Source organism: Cryptomeria japonica, chromosome 6 (assembly GCF_030272615.1).
Source record: "Cryptomeria japonica chromosome 6, Sugi_1.0, whole genome shotgun sequence".
NCBI lineage: Eukaryota > Viridiplantae > Streptophyta > Pinopsida > Cupressales > Cupressaceae > Cryptomeria > Cryptomeria japonica.
This window is the reverse complement of record NC_081410.1, coordinates 494,800,912-494,816,504: the sequence shown is the minus strand read 5'-3', so window position 1 is coordinate 494,816,504 and position 15,593 is coordinate 494,800,912. Positions and strand designations below refer to the sequence as shown.

General features: G+C 39.9%; 1 protein-coding gene across 2 annotated transcripts; it reads right to left on the bottom strand.

Annotated features, from left to right (window-relative positions):
* Positions 1-14,278: 14,278 nt before the first annotated feature.
* Positions 14,279-15,318, bottom strand: LOC131052836 (embryo-specific protein ATS3A). 2 transcript variants are annotated; one of them, XM_057987464.2, is made up of 2 exons: positions 15,099-15,318; positions 14,279-14,874 (listed from the first exon to the last, which is right to left on the bottom strand). In XM_057987464.2, exons 1-2 carry the CDS (start codon positions 15,222-15,224, stop codon positions 14,476-14,478), a joined length of 525 nt encoding a protein of 174 aa, XP_057843447.2. In that variant the 5' UTR covers positions 15,225-15,318; the 3' UTR covers positions 14,279-14,475. The 2 variants fall into 2 exon arrangements, with proteins under 2 accessions (XP_057843447.2, XP_057843448.2); XM_057987465.2 differs by having other exon boundaries at positions 14,279-14,871; positions 15,099-15,291.
* Positions 15,319-15,593: the final 275 nt, after the last annotated feature.

Here is a 15,593-nt window from a genome sequence, read left to right as displayed (position 1 = left end):
TATACCCAAAATACCACATGTTGGTTTTTGACAAAAACAAACACACTAACAAAAGAAATTAAAGATGAAAACCTTAACATAATCAAAACGTAAAAAATATATATATAGCTAGATATCTAAGAGAGAGCTTAATGTCATCATGGTATATTTTTAAATTTTCATTGAAACATCTGTAAACCTGATGGAGAGCACAACGAAAAAGATTAAGGGTATAAGGTTTATGGCAAAATATTGATGGTACAAGGTTTAGGGTACATGGGGTTGAGGGTATTGTCCATATTAATACTTCCCTCTATCTATCCATCTCCCTCTCTCTCTCCCCTCTGTAGTTATCTCCCTCCCTTTCTCCCTCTCTCCCTCTTTATCTCCCCTATACCACTCACTCTTTACCTCTCAACCTATTCCTCATTGTCTCATTACCCACCTCTCTCTCTCCCCCCCTCTATCTATCTCACATATATCTCACCCCCTAAGTCTCTCACCTATACTTCCCCAACATCTATGTGTCTCAAATCTATATATCTTCCCTCTCTAGTTTGTTCCCTCTCTCAACCTCTCTCTCCCACTTCTTATGCCTCTTTCTCTCTTTGTGAACTTCTCTCTCTCATTTTCTTCTCTCTCCCCCTCACCTGCCCTCACCTCTTTATCTATCTCCTCTCTAGGTTTCTCAGTCACTCCATGTCTACCTCTCTCTCCCTCCCTCCTTAGCCTCTCTTTCTCTTTGTTCTTCTCTCTCTCCTCTTCTATATCCCTCCCCTCTCTAGGTCATTACCTATGCCTTCCTTATATAGGGTTTATGGAATAAGGTGTAGGATACAAGTGTAGGATTTTGCCAAGATCAAGGGCACAATGAAAAGCATAAAAGAGACAATAGAATGACAAGAACAAACTGTATTCTCATCAATATACAAAATGATCAACTGGATTAACCAATACAATGAATAGAGGCCTGCTTATATAGGCAAGGCCATATGGATATATGAGCACACAAATATGACATGTGGCTCAATGAGAAACAAGGGTAGGTAAGAAATACTAAGGGTAGGTAGGAGAAATAATATAATATTCCACAAGAGGTGGATGACCCACCGAATGTGGAGTGTAATAGCAAAATAAGACCACAAAAGGTGGAATTTCTCGTACAAGCTCTATCCCTAAGTGCACACTTCCCTAAGTGTCTCAAATCCAAACTACGAAGAGATGCATTATCCTAAGTTAACTTAAGTAAGTGTAATAATATCCAAAATGAATATTTATTTACACCAACAACAAGATTTAGGGATACAGGATTTAGGGTTTATGATTGAGGGTATAATGTTTAGGGTCAACTGAGGGTATTTGTATATAATTTAGGATACAAGATTGATGGCATCTAGGGTTTAGAGTACATATGGTTGAGGGTATTTCCCATTTTAATACTTCTCTCTATCTCTCACTTTACCTTTCCCTTTCTTCTTTCTCTACCCTCTCTAGGTCTCTCCCTCCTCATATTCGTCTCCCCTTCCTTACCCCCATCTCGAGCTCCCTCTCTCTCTTCTCTCTCTATCCCCTCTCTAGGTCTCTCCCTCTCTTATTCTCTCTCCATTGTCTAGTTCATCGCCTTCCTCTCTCTCTTACCTCTCTAGGTTTCCCCCTCCCTCCCTCTCGACCTTTCTACCTCACCATACATGTCTCATTACCCACCTCTCACTACCCCTTAGATATATATCTCACTCCTCTATCGCCCCATCTAGGTCTATCACCTCTATGTCCCCCCTTAGGTCTCTCACCTATCTATATGTCCCCTCTCTAGTTCTCTCCCTCCCTCCCTCCCCCTTACCCCTATCCCTTTATGAACTCTCTCCTCTTCTTTCTCTCCCCTCACCTCTCTATCTCCTCCTTCTCTAGGTCTCTCAATCCCTCCATATCTACCTTTTTGCTAGCCTTTTTTACTCCTTTCTCCCTCGCTCCCTCCCCTGTCTAGGTCGTAACCTCTTCCTCCACTTTATATGGTATAGAGTTTAGGGTATAGGTTTTAGGGAATATGATGTAGGATATAAGGTTTATGATATAGGGTTGAGGATATAGGGTTTAGGGTACAATATTTATGGTACAGGATTTAGGGTACATAGGGTTGAGGGTATTGCCCATGTGTATACTCAATCCATCTCTCCCTCTCCCTCTCCCTCTCCCTCTCCCTCTCCCTCACCTCTCTCCCCTCTCTAGGTCTCCCCCCTATATTCCTCTTTCCCTTTATATCTCCCCTCCCTCCTTACCCCCATCTCTCTCTCTCTCTCTCTCTCTCTCTCTCTCTCTCTCTCTCTCTCTCTCTCTCTCTCTCTCTCTCTCTCTCTCTCTCTCTCTCTCTCTCTCTCTCTCTCTCTCTCTCTCTCTCTCTCTCTCTCTCACAAAGTTTTTCCTTCCCTTCCTCTCCACCTATCTACCTTCACACCAAGTCTCACTATGCAACTCTCTATATCCCCCTCTATCTATCTCACCCCTCTCTCTCACCATTTAGGTTTCTTACCTCTCTTTCCCCCTATAGGTCTCTCACCTATCTATTGATCTCCTCTCTATCTCTCTCTATAATGACCCCAAATCTTAAACTCTTAGGAAATAAATATTTTTACTTATACATAAGAAATTTCATAATAGCAGTATAAGCAAGACATTTTAAAAAAAAAAGCATAATATATTTTCAAATAAAATACTTTAACATTTTAGTATGAAAACGTTAAGAAAGGAAATCTTTTCTTTTTCCATTGCATTGAATATCATGATACAAAACATGGCATAAATAAAATTTACTAGATATACCTATTAGGAAAGTATTTTATCTGTCTTGCAAGTCTCGAGTAGTGAACTGTAGGAGGGAGAGCATCATTTGGGCGCTACTCCTCCAACCATAGACCAACAGTCTCCCACACACCTTCCTACTTGAAGTGGCCCTACCCTTCACAAGGAGTGTAGACAAGAGGACCTATGTGGTGCCATCTAAGTACTAGTTTTTTGTGCCACATATCTCATTTTGACCATACTACTATAGACCATCTTTGCATTCCAAAAGTAGTCATAACAAGTAAAAGAAATAAGCTAACAATCAAAACATAGAACATGCTTGATTACTTAAGAGATCAATGAAGGATAAAGAACGAGTCTCGGGGTCCTTCCTTGAAATCACCTTCACAAGCTTTTCTACAACTTATCCAAATAAGGAAAACACGAAAGAAACCCTTTTCCAAATTTTCTTTTCAATAAGAAAGAGAAATCCTCTCTCCCTCAAGACTTTCTAAAAACAAAATTATTTCTTTTGCAAATTTCATAATAAGAAAGACTTCAAAAAAGTCCCCTTTAAAACCCAAAGCTATTCTATTTATAACCTCTCAAGGCAAAATAATTTTCACTTTAAAATTATCCTTTCCCTTCAAAAATAAGGACAATTTAATCCCCATATCTCAATTAAAAACATAACCAAAATATTAAAAATGATTTCCAAAATTCATTTAAAGTTGTTAGAAATTAAATTAATATAAATTTGCCTCCTTATTCTCTCTCCAACAAACTAACAAGGAATAATGGGTTTGACTTGGAATCAAGCCATTAAAACAAAAAAATATTGCATATAAAAACACCATGTAACAAATTTTAAAAGCATTGACAAAGTGGTTTGACCAAGTCAAAAACCACATGGCTGCAAAAAGCTTTTAAACTTGCTGATTTATGTGGTTTATGATTGCCATAAAAGTCTTTATTAAATTCACCTCTTTTTTAGCCTTTAAGAAAGGTAAATACAACTAACCAACTAATAGCTTAATAAAGAGAAAGATTCAATCCATCCACAATTGTGTGGTGATTAAATATGACTATTTAAATTCAAATTATATAAACTTTTATATATTTGACTTTTTTAAATGTTATTTAAAACATGACAATTAATAAAGAGTTATATATATATATATATATGTGTGTGTGTGTGTGTGTATATATGTTTGTCTAATAAATTCAAATTATTCAAATAACTACACATATACATAGGTACATATATACGTATTACCTACGTACATATGTATATGTAAATATGTTTTTACTCTCGAAACATATATATGTATGTAAAAATAATTTATCGGAAGATGATATGATTTTTATAATTATACATAATAACGAAGAAGATTTAATGCAAAACAAGAGACCAACATAAGGTCAAAAGCCAAGACAACAAACAAAACAGAATTGACCTACCACAAACTAATTGTGACACTTACTCACGACAATTGCAACTTGTGTGTGTGTGTGTGTGTGTGTGTGTGTGTGTGTGTGTGTGTGTGTGTGTGTGTGTGTGTGAGAGAGAGAGAGAGAGAGAGAGAGAGAGAGAGAGAGAGAGAGAGAGAGAGAGAGAGAGAGAGAGAGAGAGAGTCTTAAAACGACATCGACACATTTCCCTTTGTCTATGCTACTCTCTTGAATGATACTCTCCCTATTCTTTAGATAAAGCTAGCTTAACAACCTCTTCTCCTAGATAGCACTTCATCAATTCAAACACGTGATTAGACACCATATTCATTTTTAAGGTTAGATAAGTAAAATTCATCCTGTATAATCAAATATACATCCAAATAAGCATTTCTAAACTATGTCTTTGCAACTTCATGAACATGTTAGAATTAGATCAATATCTCATCTTGTCTTTAACAAACATTCATTCATAATCATAGCAATTTAACTAACCATTTACCATTATAATTAAAAGTAAAGTTTTCCAAAATTGTAATGAAATACTATGCAAAGTTTGGGGATGTGACACTCTCCCTCCTTATACACCTCTCTCTCCCTTCCTCATTACCCCTATCCCTTTATGAACTCTCTCCTCTCTTATCTCTCCCTCTCACCTCTCTATTTGCTCCTTCCCTGTGTGTATCACTCCCTCCATGTCTATCTCTCCCTCCATCTCTTCTTACTCTTATATCTCTTTGTTCTTTTGTCTCCCATCTTCTCCCTCCCTTTCTTCCCCTCTCCCTCTTTATCATCACCTTTCCCTCCCACCCTCTCTCTCTCCCCTCTCTAGGTTTCTCTCTCTCTCCCTCTCCACCTCTCTACCTCTATATCCATGTCTCGTTATCCATATCTCTCTATCCCCCTCTATCCATGTCTCTAGGTTTAGGGTTTAGAGTATTGGTATAGGGGATACCTAGACTTGTTAGGGTTCGTGGAATTGGGAGGGATGGCTCTACTATTATACTTTTCCTCTTTTTAATCTATATGGACCAATAGACTAATAATTTGATGGATGATCTTTCTATTTTGATTACTCTAGAAAGAGGTTGTGCACTTGGGTGAAACAAGATTGTTTGTGAATCAGACTCACATATTTTGATCGACTTGTTAAACAAGCAAAATTTTGACAAAGTGAATTGGCAATTAGCTTTAGTTGCTCAACAAATTCTCCAGCTAAGTAACTCACTAGAGGTTGTGTCCTTTGTTCATGTCTCAAGGGAGTGGAATGGTGTGGCAAATTATCTAGCTAAATGGGCTTCAAAGCATATGGATGGCTAGAATATTGGTGCGGAGGACAATCTTCCCTTGGAATGCTCCCAAGAGTTAGCTATATGCTTATTCTTCTAGATAGGCTTAGGTAATGGCTTGTTATTTTTTCAATTCTTGTTGGTTCAGTTCCATTGCTTCTTGTTGTTATTTGTTTGGTTAGATTTGTTGGGCCCCTAGGAGGTTTGTATTGATGTTTTAAATTGGATTAAATAGATTTTTACCTCTTTTTTAAAAAGGGTTGGATTAAATAGATTTTTACCTCTTTTTCAAAAAGAGAACTCATAGCTAGAAGAAGAAAAATGTAATTGTGACTTGTGAGTCAAAAGATAGATTTGTGGTAGATCATCTAAAGTTTCTCAAAAAGAATTGAGAGGTACACACGTGGCTCCTAATTTCCTGTTATTCTCTTATTAGGTTGTTTGTGCTTTCGGTTCATTGAGCTATTGGTTCCTATTTTCTTTTAGTAGTTTTTTTACCAAGAGGAATTGGATTTTAGCCCAACGACTTGGAGCTTAGCCCTTTACAAAGTTAGCCCCCTATAACCTCTTGGGCGATGTACAATGGACCCTTATCCACACTAGGAGATAATTAAGAGTTGAATCCATGGCCTAGTCTACCTAAAACGACAATCGAGATCAAGTGAACTAACCCCAAAGATTGTTTTATTTTAGTAATATAATGTTGTGGCTCTTGCTTAATCGATAGCTAAAATGTCTCTATATTATGTTTACTTCTTATTTTGATTCTTTTAATTGTGAAAGAGTTTGAATCCCTTTTAAAATTCCACCTTTATTCTTAATTAAAAAAATCTAATATAATTTTTTAAAATTTTAAATTAATAATATTTTTTTAACATATTAAATATTAATTATGTTAATTGCTAATGATATTTGTATGTATTATATATAAATTTATAATTTAAAAGTTACAAATCTTATTAAAAACAATGAGCAAATATAATTAAGCCTATCGTGCAAAAGTTGACATTGTTTGTTGTATCCTATTGCCTAATGTTATTGCTTGCATAGTCTAATGATGATAACATAATGAGAGCATGTGGGGCTTTGCTTTTGCATTCATTTTTGACATTTCACAAATATAAAATGAAAAATCCTACCATCAAAAACACTTTTCACATTTTTACAAGTTTTCCTTCATAAAGTTGTACATGGTACATGCACACGTGGCTAGAAAAGTGACAATTGTCTATCCAATAACCAAAGTGCACCTTTGATCTTATCTATTGATTAATTAAAAAAGTGTTGTTGTGATTTTCAAATTAATTAATAAATACAATCAAATATGATTAAAAGTGCATTCTAGTTGCTCAATAGAAAAGTGAAGGTTAAACAATAATTTTTAAATATTGGTGATATTAGCACATGTGCAATCTAGTTCAAAGGATAAGATGACAAGAATAATAGTATTTGAAATAACAAAAAAAGAGAACTAGAATAGGGATGGGAGTTAAAGTGTGAACAAAGTCATTTGTAATATATAGTATAAGACTAGAGGCAATTTATGCACCAAACCATTTGACATAATCTTACTTAAGAAATAAAAACATGGTGAGGATAGTGCTAAGCAACACATTTTTTTATTTGTACAATTGAAAAGGAAATATGATAACTTTAGAATAAATAATTTGATTAAGATAGATTAAACAATAATTAAATATATGTATTACTTTTTATATGAGAAAATATTTTTTTCCATATAATTATTATTAGAAAGAATATTTAATTTTCAATTTTTTTCTAATAAATTTTGAAAAAAAAATTGCATATTTTTTTTAAATTAGTTTAAGCATAAAGCCGCCAATTTTTGTAAAATTTTGAGCTGAAATTTTTAACTTTATTTACTTCTATAAAATTCATAAGACCAACCAATTGCGAAAGTTCATGATAAAGAAGAGGTTATTAATATAAGTGAAGTTCGAGAAATACCTAGTACAAGGGGCAAGAAAGTATGTCTAAAAGATTGATGACAATTTTGACACATGATGGAGCTCAAGAGGATTAACTTTGCGTTTGGTCTATGTTTGTTAGACTTTGTCAACTAGAATGGGATCGTAAGCAATGGCATCCTATCATGTGGAGCATCGTCTTGTATGACCATAGCAGTGTCCATTTGGTATATTGGTGTTTTGTATAATTGTAATGGCATCCTTTACGATTGTGCAACTCTAACAACATTTACTTTAATTTTGATCACATTTTTTTGCAACTCTTTAATCCTATAGTTGCACCATTGTTTTGGGAATAGAATGGCATCTTGAACATGTTAGGAGATTTGTCTCTTTCAAATACCCAATATAATTCAATAGCATTGAGATTGCTTTAAGATTTTGTGAAAGAGAGTGCAATAGATATAAGATGAATGTATTTCACCAAGTAATGGAGGTTTAAGCTTGGAGGGACCTAATGTGTGTTGTGGTTGTTAATTTTATGTGTTGTATTTGTTTGCCCTCTCGAGTGAACAGCTTATAACATAAAGTACGTAATGCAAAATAATGCCATAGATATCAGACAAGTATAAGATATGTTATTCCATTCATACAATTGTCGTTGTTTCACAAGTTACATTCGGAAGTATTTAAAGGTATCGAGGGGGTGCGAGCGCCAACCGTCGCACCGCAACTACCACCCCGTGGTTGCCAACTAACCAAGACAATTACAACTTAATTAACTAGTTTTAATTTATGTACAATATTGCGCCAACATCATCCCCCCCAAAAGAAAAGAAGTCATCTCCGGACGACTTAATACAAAATAGAGATGTCATTAACAGAACAGCTAACGCTAGTCGAGCCCGGAACTTATACACCTGCTGCATCCTCGCCTGAAAACCCTTTTCTACTACCATCCTATGCTCAAGTGCGGATTTCACCATTAGTGCTTCCTTTGACATCACAATCCTCCTGTGCCTAAACCAAACTTGTCTGCAAACACGCTTTTCAGTCTCAGCCTCCACCAACTGCTGCTCAAATGATACTGTCTCCCTAGCCAATTTGTCCTCGATGGCCACCCGCGCTGCCCTCTTGGCATCCAACTCCTGGGTATGCTGAGCTAAGTCTCACGCTACTCCTGCCTCCAACCTGGTGGTCAGCTCCTCCCGAGCCCTCTGTGCATCCACCAAGGCAACCGCACGTCCAGCCGAGACATATTCCAAGTTCCTCAAAGCGTACCATTCCTGCCTGGAGGTGGCCACAACCCGCTGGCACAAAGGCTAGGAGACACCTCAAATCCTCCATCACACTCCCCAAAGGCTAATAACTGAACTGAATAACTCCCTGGTGTCATACAACTGCGCGGACCTGCAATGCCTTCCCTCAAACTTTGTTTGTTCCCAACCTCTAAATTCGTCTCCCTCTACGACTTATGGCTTCCCCGCCAATGCTTAGTTGCAGACTTCTTTCTCACAGTACGGACAACCACAACACTTACCGTGACATCTCTAATGCCCTTCGCCCAACTCCAACAAGTGTACCGTAACTCAAAAATAAACTGGGGGTCTGGGGGCAATGCCCCTAACGGGGTCGAGGGACAGCGCCCCTCGCGGGGTCCGGGGGCAGCGCCCCCGCCGCCAACACCAATTTACAACCCTCAAAACCACACAAAAGTCTATGGCACACATCATTTCTGTGATATTTTAAGATGTCAAAACCCTTCTTCTCCACTCTAATATTTTCAGCGTCCTGGCTCCCAATGTCATCGAATGATTTTTCAATCTGGTCGTCGTCGTTTTTTTTTTCTTTTTTTTTTTAATGTCCCCGACGGCACCCCGGCCATACAACCTCCCCGTACGATCAACAACAGCATTGGCACCTCCAATCGTACGACCACCTTCCTATGTCTTCAACACCCCTCCACCGTACGGATCACCCCATACGGAATACACGACCAACCGTCTACCATACACACCGTACGGGCCTCCTTCTGCACGTCGAATGCTTAACTACCTCCTGGATGGCTGTGTATCGCTGCATATGCCTTGCGTGTGCCTGCCCTGTGCTTGCGTGGCGGTCCCTCTTTTTTTTTTCCTTGTGTGGCTATGTTGCGAGGGTTCCTTTTCTTGTTTGCGTTTTTCGATTTGTTTTTACGGGCTTTGTAGTTGTGGGTGCCACCGCACAACAATGGTTACCACCGCCGATGGTGTCCACCGTACGGTGGTCCCACCTTCGATGTTACCACTGCACGGTGGTCACTATCGGTGTTGCCACCGTCGGTGGTCCACCGCATGGTGGTCACCGTCAGCCATCGTGGCCCTCCCTTTTTTTTCTTTTTTTTTTAAACCGTACGATCGCATGTCGTACGACCGTACGATATTTTAATTATTTTTTGACCGTACGGTCGCCTATCGTACGACCGTACGAATTTTTATTTTTTTATTTTTTTTAAATTATTTCTTCTAGAGGGTCTTCGGCTTGGGTCCCCAATCTCTGGGATCGCCCTTCATCCTTCTCGGTTTTCCTCGCCCAAGAATCTCCCACTGTGGTCCTGTGCCTCTCAAGTCACCTGCTCGGCCTCTCGAGTCCCCTTCCATCCTCTCAGGTCCCCCTCTGGGCTCTCGGGTGCCCTTTCGGCCTCTCAAGTCCCCTGCGTGCTTCGCGTGGTAGGGTTTCAATTTGGACCCGTTGGTGGCAAGTCTATTTTCAATGGCCATCTGAAGACCTGGAACCACAAATTCTACAGGGACCATGACCTCCTTCCCGTACATAAGAAAAAGAATAATAAAGATTTTGAAAGTTGCGGCCTTCCACACAGGGTTCCAATCGTTGCCGACACAATTGATCTTCGGATTATCTACGTCACTGAGGTTTGGGGCGTCTCCCTTCCAATATTCTATGTATTCTGGCAGGTACACCTCCTCTATTACTTGCTCTGATTCCTCTACTTCGAGCCTGTAGCTCTGGAACATTTCATAATCCTCCATCTGCCAATGGAAAAGTCTGTTCAATGACCTTGTCTCATCCTCGGAGCACTCTCCTAGTTTGAGAATCCCTTCATCGTTGGGCTCCCTGCAGCCTCGTCCTTCATTCCTCAAGTTGCCTTCTCCTTCACCCTCCGATTTCGAAGATGATGTCAGTTCCTCACTAACTAATTATGTCCCGAGGTCTATGATAAACGTCCTTCTTCCATTCTCCGTAGACAGAGTGTTCTTCTTCCAATTGTGGGTGGCCTTGGCTGCCACTAGCCACCCTCTCCCTAAGATCGCATCATACCCTTTTTTCTTTAGCGGGATTACCACGAAGTCCAGTATGAAGGGTTGCGTCCTGATGGTAACTTGTTGGCCCATCAGTGTCCCGATGGGTTTGATTCCATGTTGATCTACTCCAAGCAGATTGAATGTAGATGGCCACAGCATCGGCTTCCCCAGCTTCCGCCAGGTTTCTGCTGGAAGAACATTCACTCCTGATCCACCATTGACGATGGTATTGGTTAGAATGGTGCCAAGGATACCCATCTCCACAATGGTCGAGTTCCTTCCAGTGTTGACTGCCAACAGCATGGGGTCTATTGCAGACCCCCCAGGAACATCTGTGCGGTGGTTGGTATTGGTGTGTGGTTGGGAGAGATTATTCAGCAACGTCGTTCGTAATTGAGGCATCGTCTGGAGGAGGTCATGTACCTTCACAGGCGCCTCCAGTTTTAATTTTAAAATTTGATTTATAATAGCATCCTCCACCTTCGGTCGACTGGAAGTACTCGCCATACCCTTCGCCTTCGCCCTTTCTCGTATCTCTTTCTCAATTTCTTCCTGTGCTTCCTGTGCCCTTCACTTCTCCATCTCCGGGCCTGGGCACATTGCGTGTCTGGCTTGGGCGCGGGTTACGGCCAGCACTTCCTCTTCTTTGGTTTCCTCGACATTGAGCAAGTTGACGTCGAACTTCGGGCAGGTGACGTCTTCATGGTCTCCCGGTCCGCACCATTTGCATAAATATTGTGTGGCCTCTCCCTTCAGGCAGTCTCGGGCGAAGTGCCCCCACTGGCTGCACGCTCTGCATTATACCATCCGTCGACCTTTAGAGTCGTATTGGATCCAGCTCCTTGTGTTGTTATTGTTGTTTCATCCTCCCCACCGGTTATCTAGGTAGCCTCCCGAGGTTGCATTGTTGTTCGCTTGTTGGCCCATACCCGCTGGTGCGAATGTTGTGGCCTGCTCCGTGAAGAGCACCTAGTTCATTTGCGTATTCCGAGTTTTCATGTTGTATGGGCACTCCTTGGTGGAGTGTCCCATCACTTGACAAATCTCGCAGAATGCCTTCTTCGGGCAAGTACCCTTTGTATGCCCCTCCTCTTTGCACTCAGTGCACCATATGTCCTCTTCGATCCGACCGGTGCTTCTCATTGTTTTGAATTCCCTCCTCATTCACTCAATGTCTTTCTGGAGCGCTTGCACCCGTTTGCCAGCCTCGTTGTCGCTGTTGCTATCCTTCTTTTTTTTCTTCGATGTCTTGGCCTCGCTCTCAAGATCCATCGCTCTATTGTATGCGTTTTCGTACGATGTTGGTGGAACGATTTTCATCTTCTTTCGGAGGGAATGCTTTAGTCCCTCCACGAACCATCGCTTTTTCAACCCATCTGTTGGTTGACTCTCTATTTTTCCCAATAGTTCCTTCAACCGCCGACTATAGGCTCGAACAGTCTCGTTCTTGTTCTGCTTCGTTCCATAGATTAGGAGGTGGAACTCTATCCCAAACTCCTCCTTCAGGTCGAGCCATGTGCCGACTTTGGCCTTATCCATGTTTGAGTACCAGTCTATGGCCACTCCCCTTAAAGTTGTTGGGAACTGTGTTACCCATTCGTTTTAGTCTGTAATACCATTCGTTGACCATATGGTTTCGCATGTTCGACAATGGCGGATGGGATCTTCCTTCCCGTCGCCATTGAACTTCGGCAGTTTCTGTTTACTCCCCATCGATGGGGGTCGTCTTTCTGGAGGTGGCTGTGGCTATGGCTGTGTCTATGCCCCTACGTCGCTCCCTCCGATCCCTCCAGTGTCGGTGGTGTGTCCTGCGTGGGTGACTAGAGGTACGGTGTTTTGCCTACCAAGTGTGGCACCTACTGTACAATTATCCTCCCCTTCGTTGTCACCCGCGCCCACTCCTGGCTCCCTTTGGTGATCCTCACTTTGTGGTGTAAGGGATAAGTTTTTGAACCGATCCTGGGTCTCTTCGACTAGATCTTTCCTTAACCTTGTTTCCTCCAGAAACTCTTCATGGCTCCGCACCCTACGGTGTTCTGGCAACACGCAGAAATTTCCGTCGGCTTCTGCACCCTCCGTGACACCTCCTTGGTTCCCCTCGGGCCACCCTTTGGCAGGTCATCCTTCGGCAAGTTGTCTCAGCCTTCGTCTACGTTCTACTTGCTGCTCCAGAATCAAGGCCCTCTGCGCGACCTCCCACTCGTCCGTTTCTACTTTTTTTTTCTATCTTTATTTAATATATTGGGCATAAATCACTTCCGTACATAGCAAGCACACGCCATGTACAAAAAAAAACTTTTATTATTTTTCCTTTCGGCCACAATTTATCTCAGCATTGTGCCGAGATTATTACAGGGGTCAACTTCCCCTTCGCCTCTTGCCATCACGCTCTGTGTCCCACGATGATTTTTCTATTTGCGCATCGCCGGCGTCTAGGTTAATCTCATCTAACCGACGAGTAGGCCCATCCCGTGCGCCATCCGCATTTTTCGTTCTCGAGTACATCTAGGCAATGGCGTCAAATGTTTGCCCTCTCGGGTGAATAGCTTACAAACTACCACCCCGTTGTTGCCAACTAACCAAGACAGTTACAACTTAATTAACTAGTTTCATTTTCATGTACAATATTGCAACCAACAATATTTTCCTCAAATGCTTATATTTTCATTTCGATTTAATATTTTTCTTTAAGTTCAAATTTTGAACATTAATAATTGTTTGCAAATAAGATAGGTTTACATGTAAAATGGGGGCTAGAAAAGTGAGGGAAATCAAGAAAAAATGATTTTCAAATATTGACAACACTACCAAAAAATAAGGACATAAATAAAAAGGTATTCAAAGGTGAACAAAGTCGTTCGCAATATAAGGTATAAGATTAGAGGCAATTTATGCATTAAACCATTAGACATAATCACTTAAGAAACTAAAATGCTGAAAGTGAATACTAAGCCACACTTTTTTATCTTTACAATCAAAAAGAAAATTCTTAAATTAAAATTCACGAGTTTAACTGATTATCAAAAACATAAACATGGGCCAAACATTTGATTTGTAGATACCAAATGATGTTGATATCAAATCTTCTACCATACAATTTTAAACAAAAAAACTGATTTTCAGCTATGGAGTGCAAATTGTAGTAAAGAAGTTTGCAGGGCTTCGGCCCAAATCGATATGCAAGGGGTGCAGGACTACATAAGGTCATGGGAGAATGCTGAAATCCGACTGGGACTAGAAAAATGGAGCCACTCTCTTGGAAGGAGACTGGGTGGGGACTCAAGCTCAGGTTCCTCTTTGAAGAGGAAACGCAGAAAGCTTCGAGGCTCCAAGAACATCACGGGTGGAAGCCCATGATGACCATGTCAATGAGGAGGATCAGCGTGTGCATGCTATGGAAGGATGCGAGAAAGGCAAGACAATTGTGATGGTTAATGCACCACAGTAGTAATAATAGAATGTTTTTTGGACTATCAATATAAAGTACCATTTACCAATCCAAAAAAAACTCTACACGGTGGTAAAGCAATGGTAAAAGCAGCCAAAAGAATTTGAGAAATCAGGGGTTTTGACCAAATTAATTACTGAAACATTAAAAAGACAAAGAAACGGAACAAAAAATTCCTTCGTTCCAGATCAAGTTCAAACCCTAACAGAACATGATACTTCATTTATCACCCAAACAAAACTTCTGATACCCCATAATTTTCCAAGAAACCCCCAAAACCTTAAATATCCAACCAGATCTTACATACTGAGAGCAGACTGTTGGGCTACAGTATTACAGAGATCAAATCCATACCAAATATTATCAGGAATAAACATATCATAAATGAAGCTAACAGATTGACTACGACCATAATAGACTCTAACCCACTCTGGCTTCCATGCATCAGATCCAACGCGCATCAGGTACAAATAACACACCTTGTAGACGCAGGGGCCCAAAATTGTGAAGGAATCTGTGGAACATCTCTCAAAGGTGTCAGTAGTCGGGTCATCGAGCCTCGCTACGTACACCTGGTTTCCAAACGCATCCCCAAATGCAATACTAATTCTGTCGTCTGTCCCTGCGAAAGCAGAGCAGCTCGTCTTTATCTGCACTGTGTATGAACAGCTCTCCAATTTCTCTGATTCCCTTGTCTGCTAAAAAAGAACGCACGCATCCACCAAAAAATGAAACCATTAGAGTTTGGTCAAATTGAATGAAAAACAAAACCAAATAATGAAATCTTTAGGGTTTGATCAATTGAAAAAAAAAAAAAACTGAAATGTTTAGGATTGATCAATTGAAAAAAAAAAAAAAAATGAGATCTTTAGGGTTTGATCAATTGAATGAAAATAAAAAGTCCAGGACAAAAAAAATGTACCGTAAGAGGTGCTTCTCGCGGGTTGCCTATTTGTGGCTGTAGAGAAGAAGCTTTGCAGTGAGATATAAATATGAAAGCTAACATAAAGTATGAGCTCAATAAGAATTGACTCTGTGAATCCGCCATACTTCTTCCTGTGCCAGTGAGTAAGGAAGAAAAACTTTACTTTAACGAACCTTACAGGTGGGGTATATATATAGTATATATCCTCAAGACCGTGTGGATATACAATGTATATACATCCCACCCATGTGCTGGATAATATTTGATCGCATTAAAATATGCTTATTTTACATATATGCTAGGTATATATAATATATATAATACATAATATTTAAATGTAGATTCAGTTCAATTTTATTTTAACGAATTTACACCATTACATAGATAGTTTACAAAATGGATGAAATTTATCTTAATATATTTTATAATTGAGTTTAAGTATTATATAATTTTTTAATATGTGTTCTCAAAAAAATACTTTTTTAAGGTTTA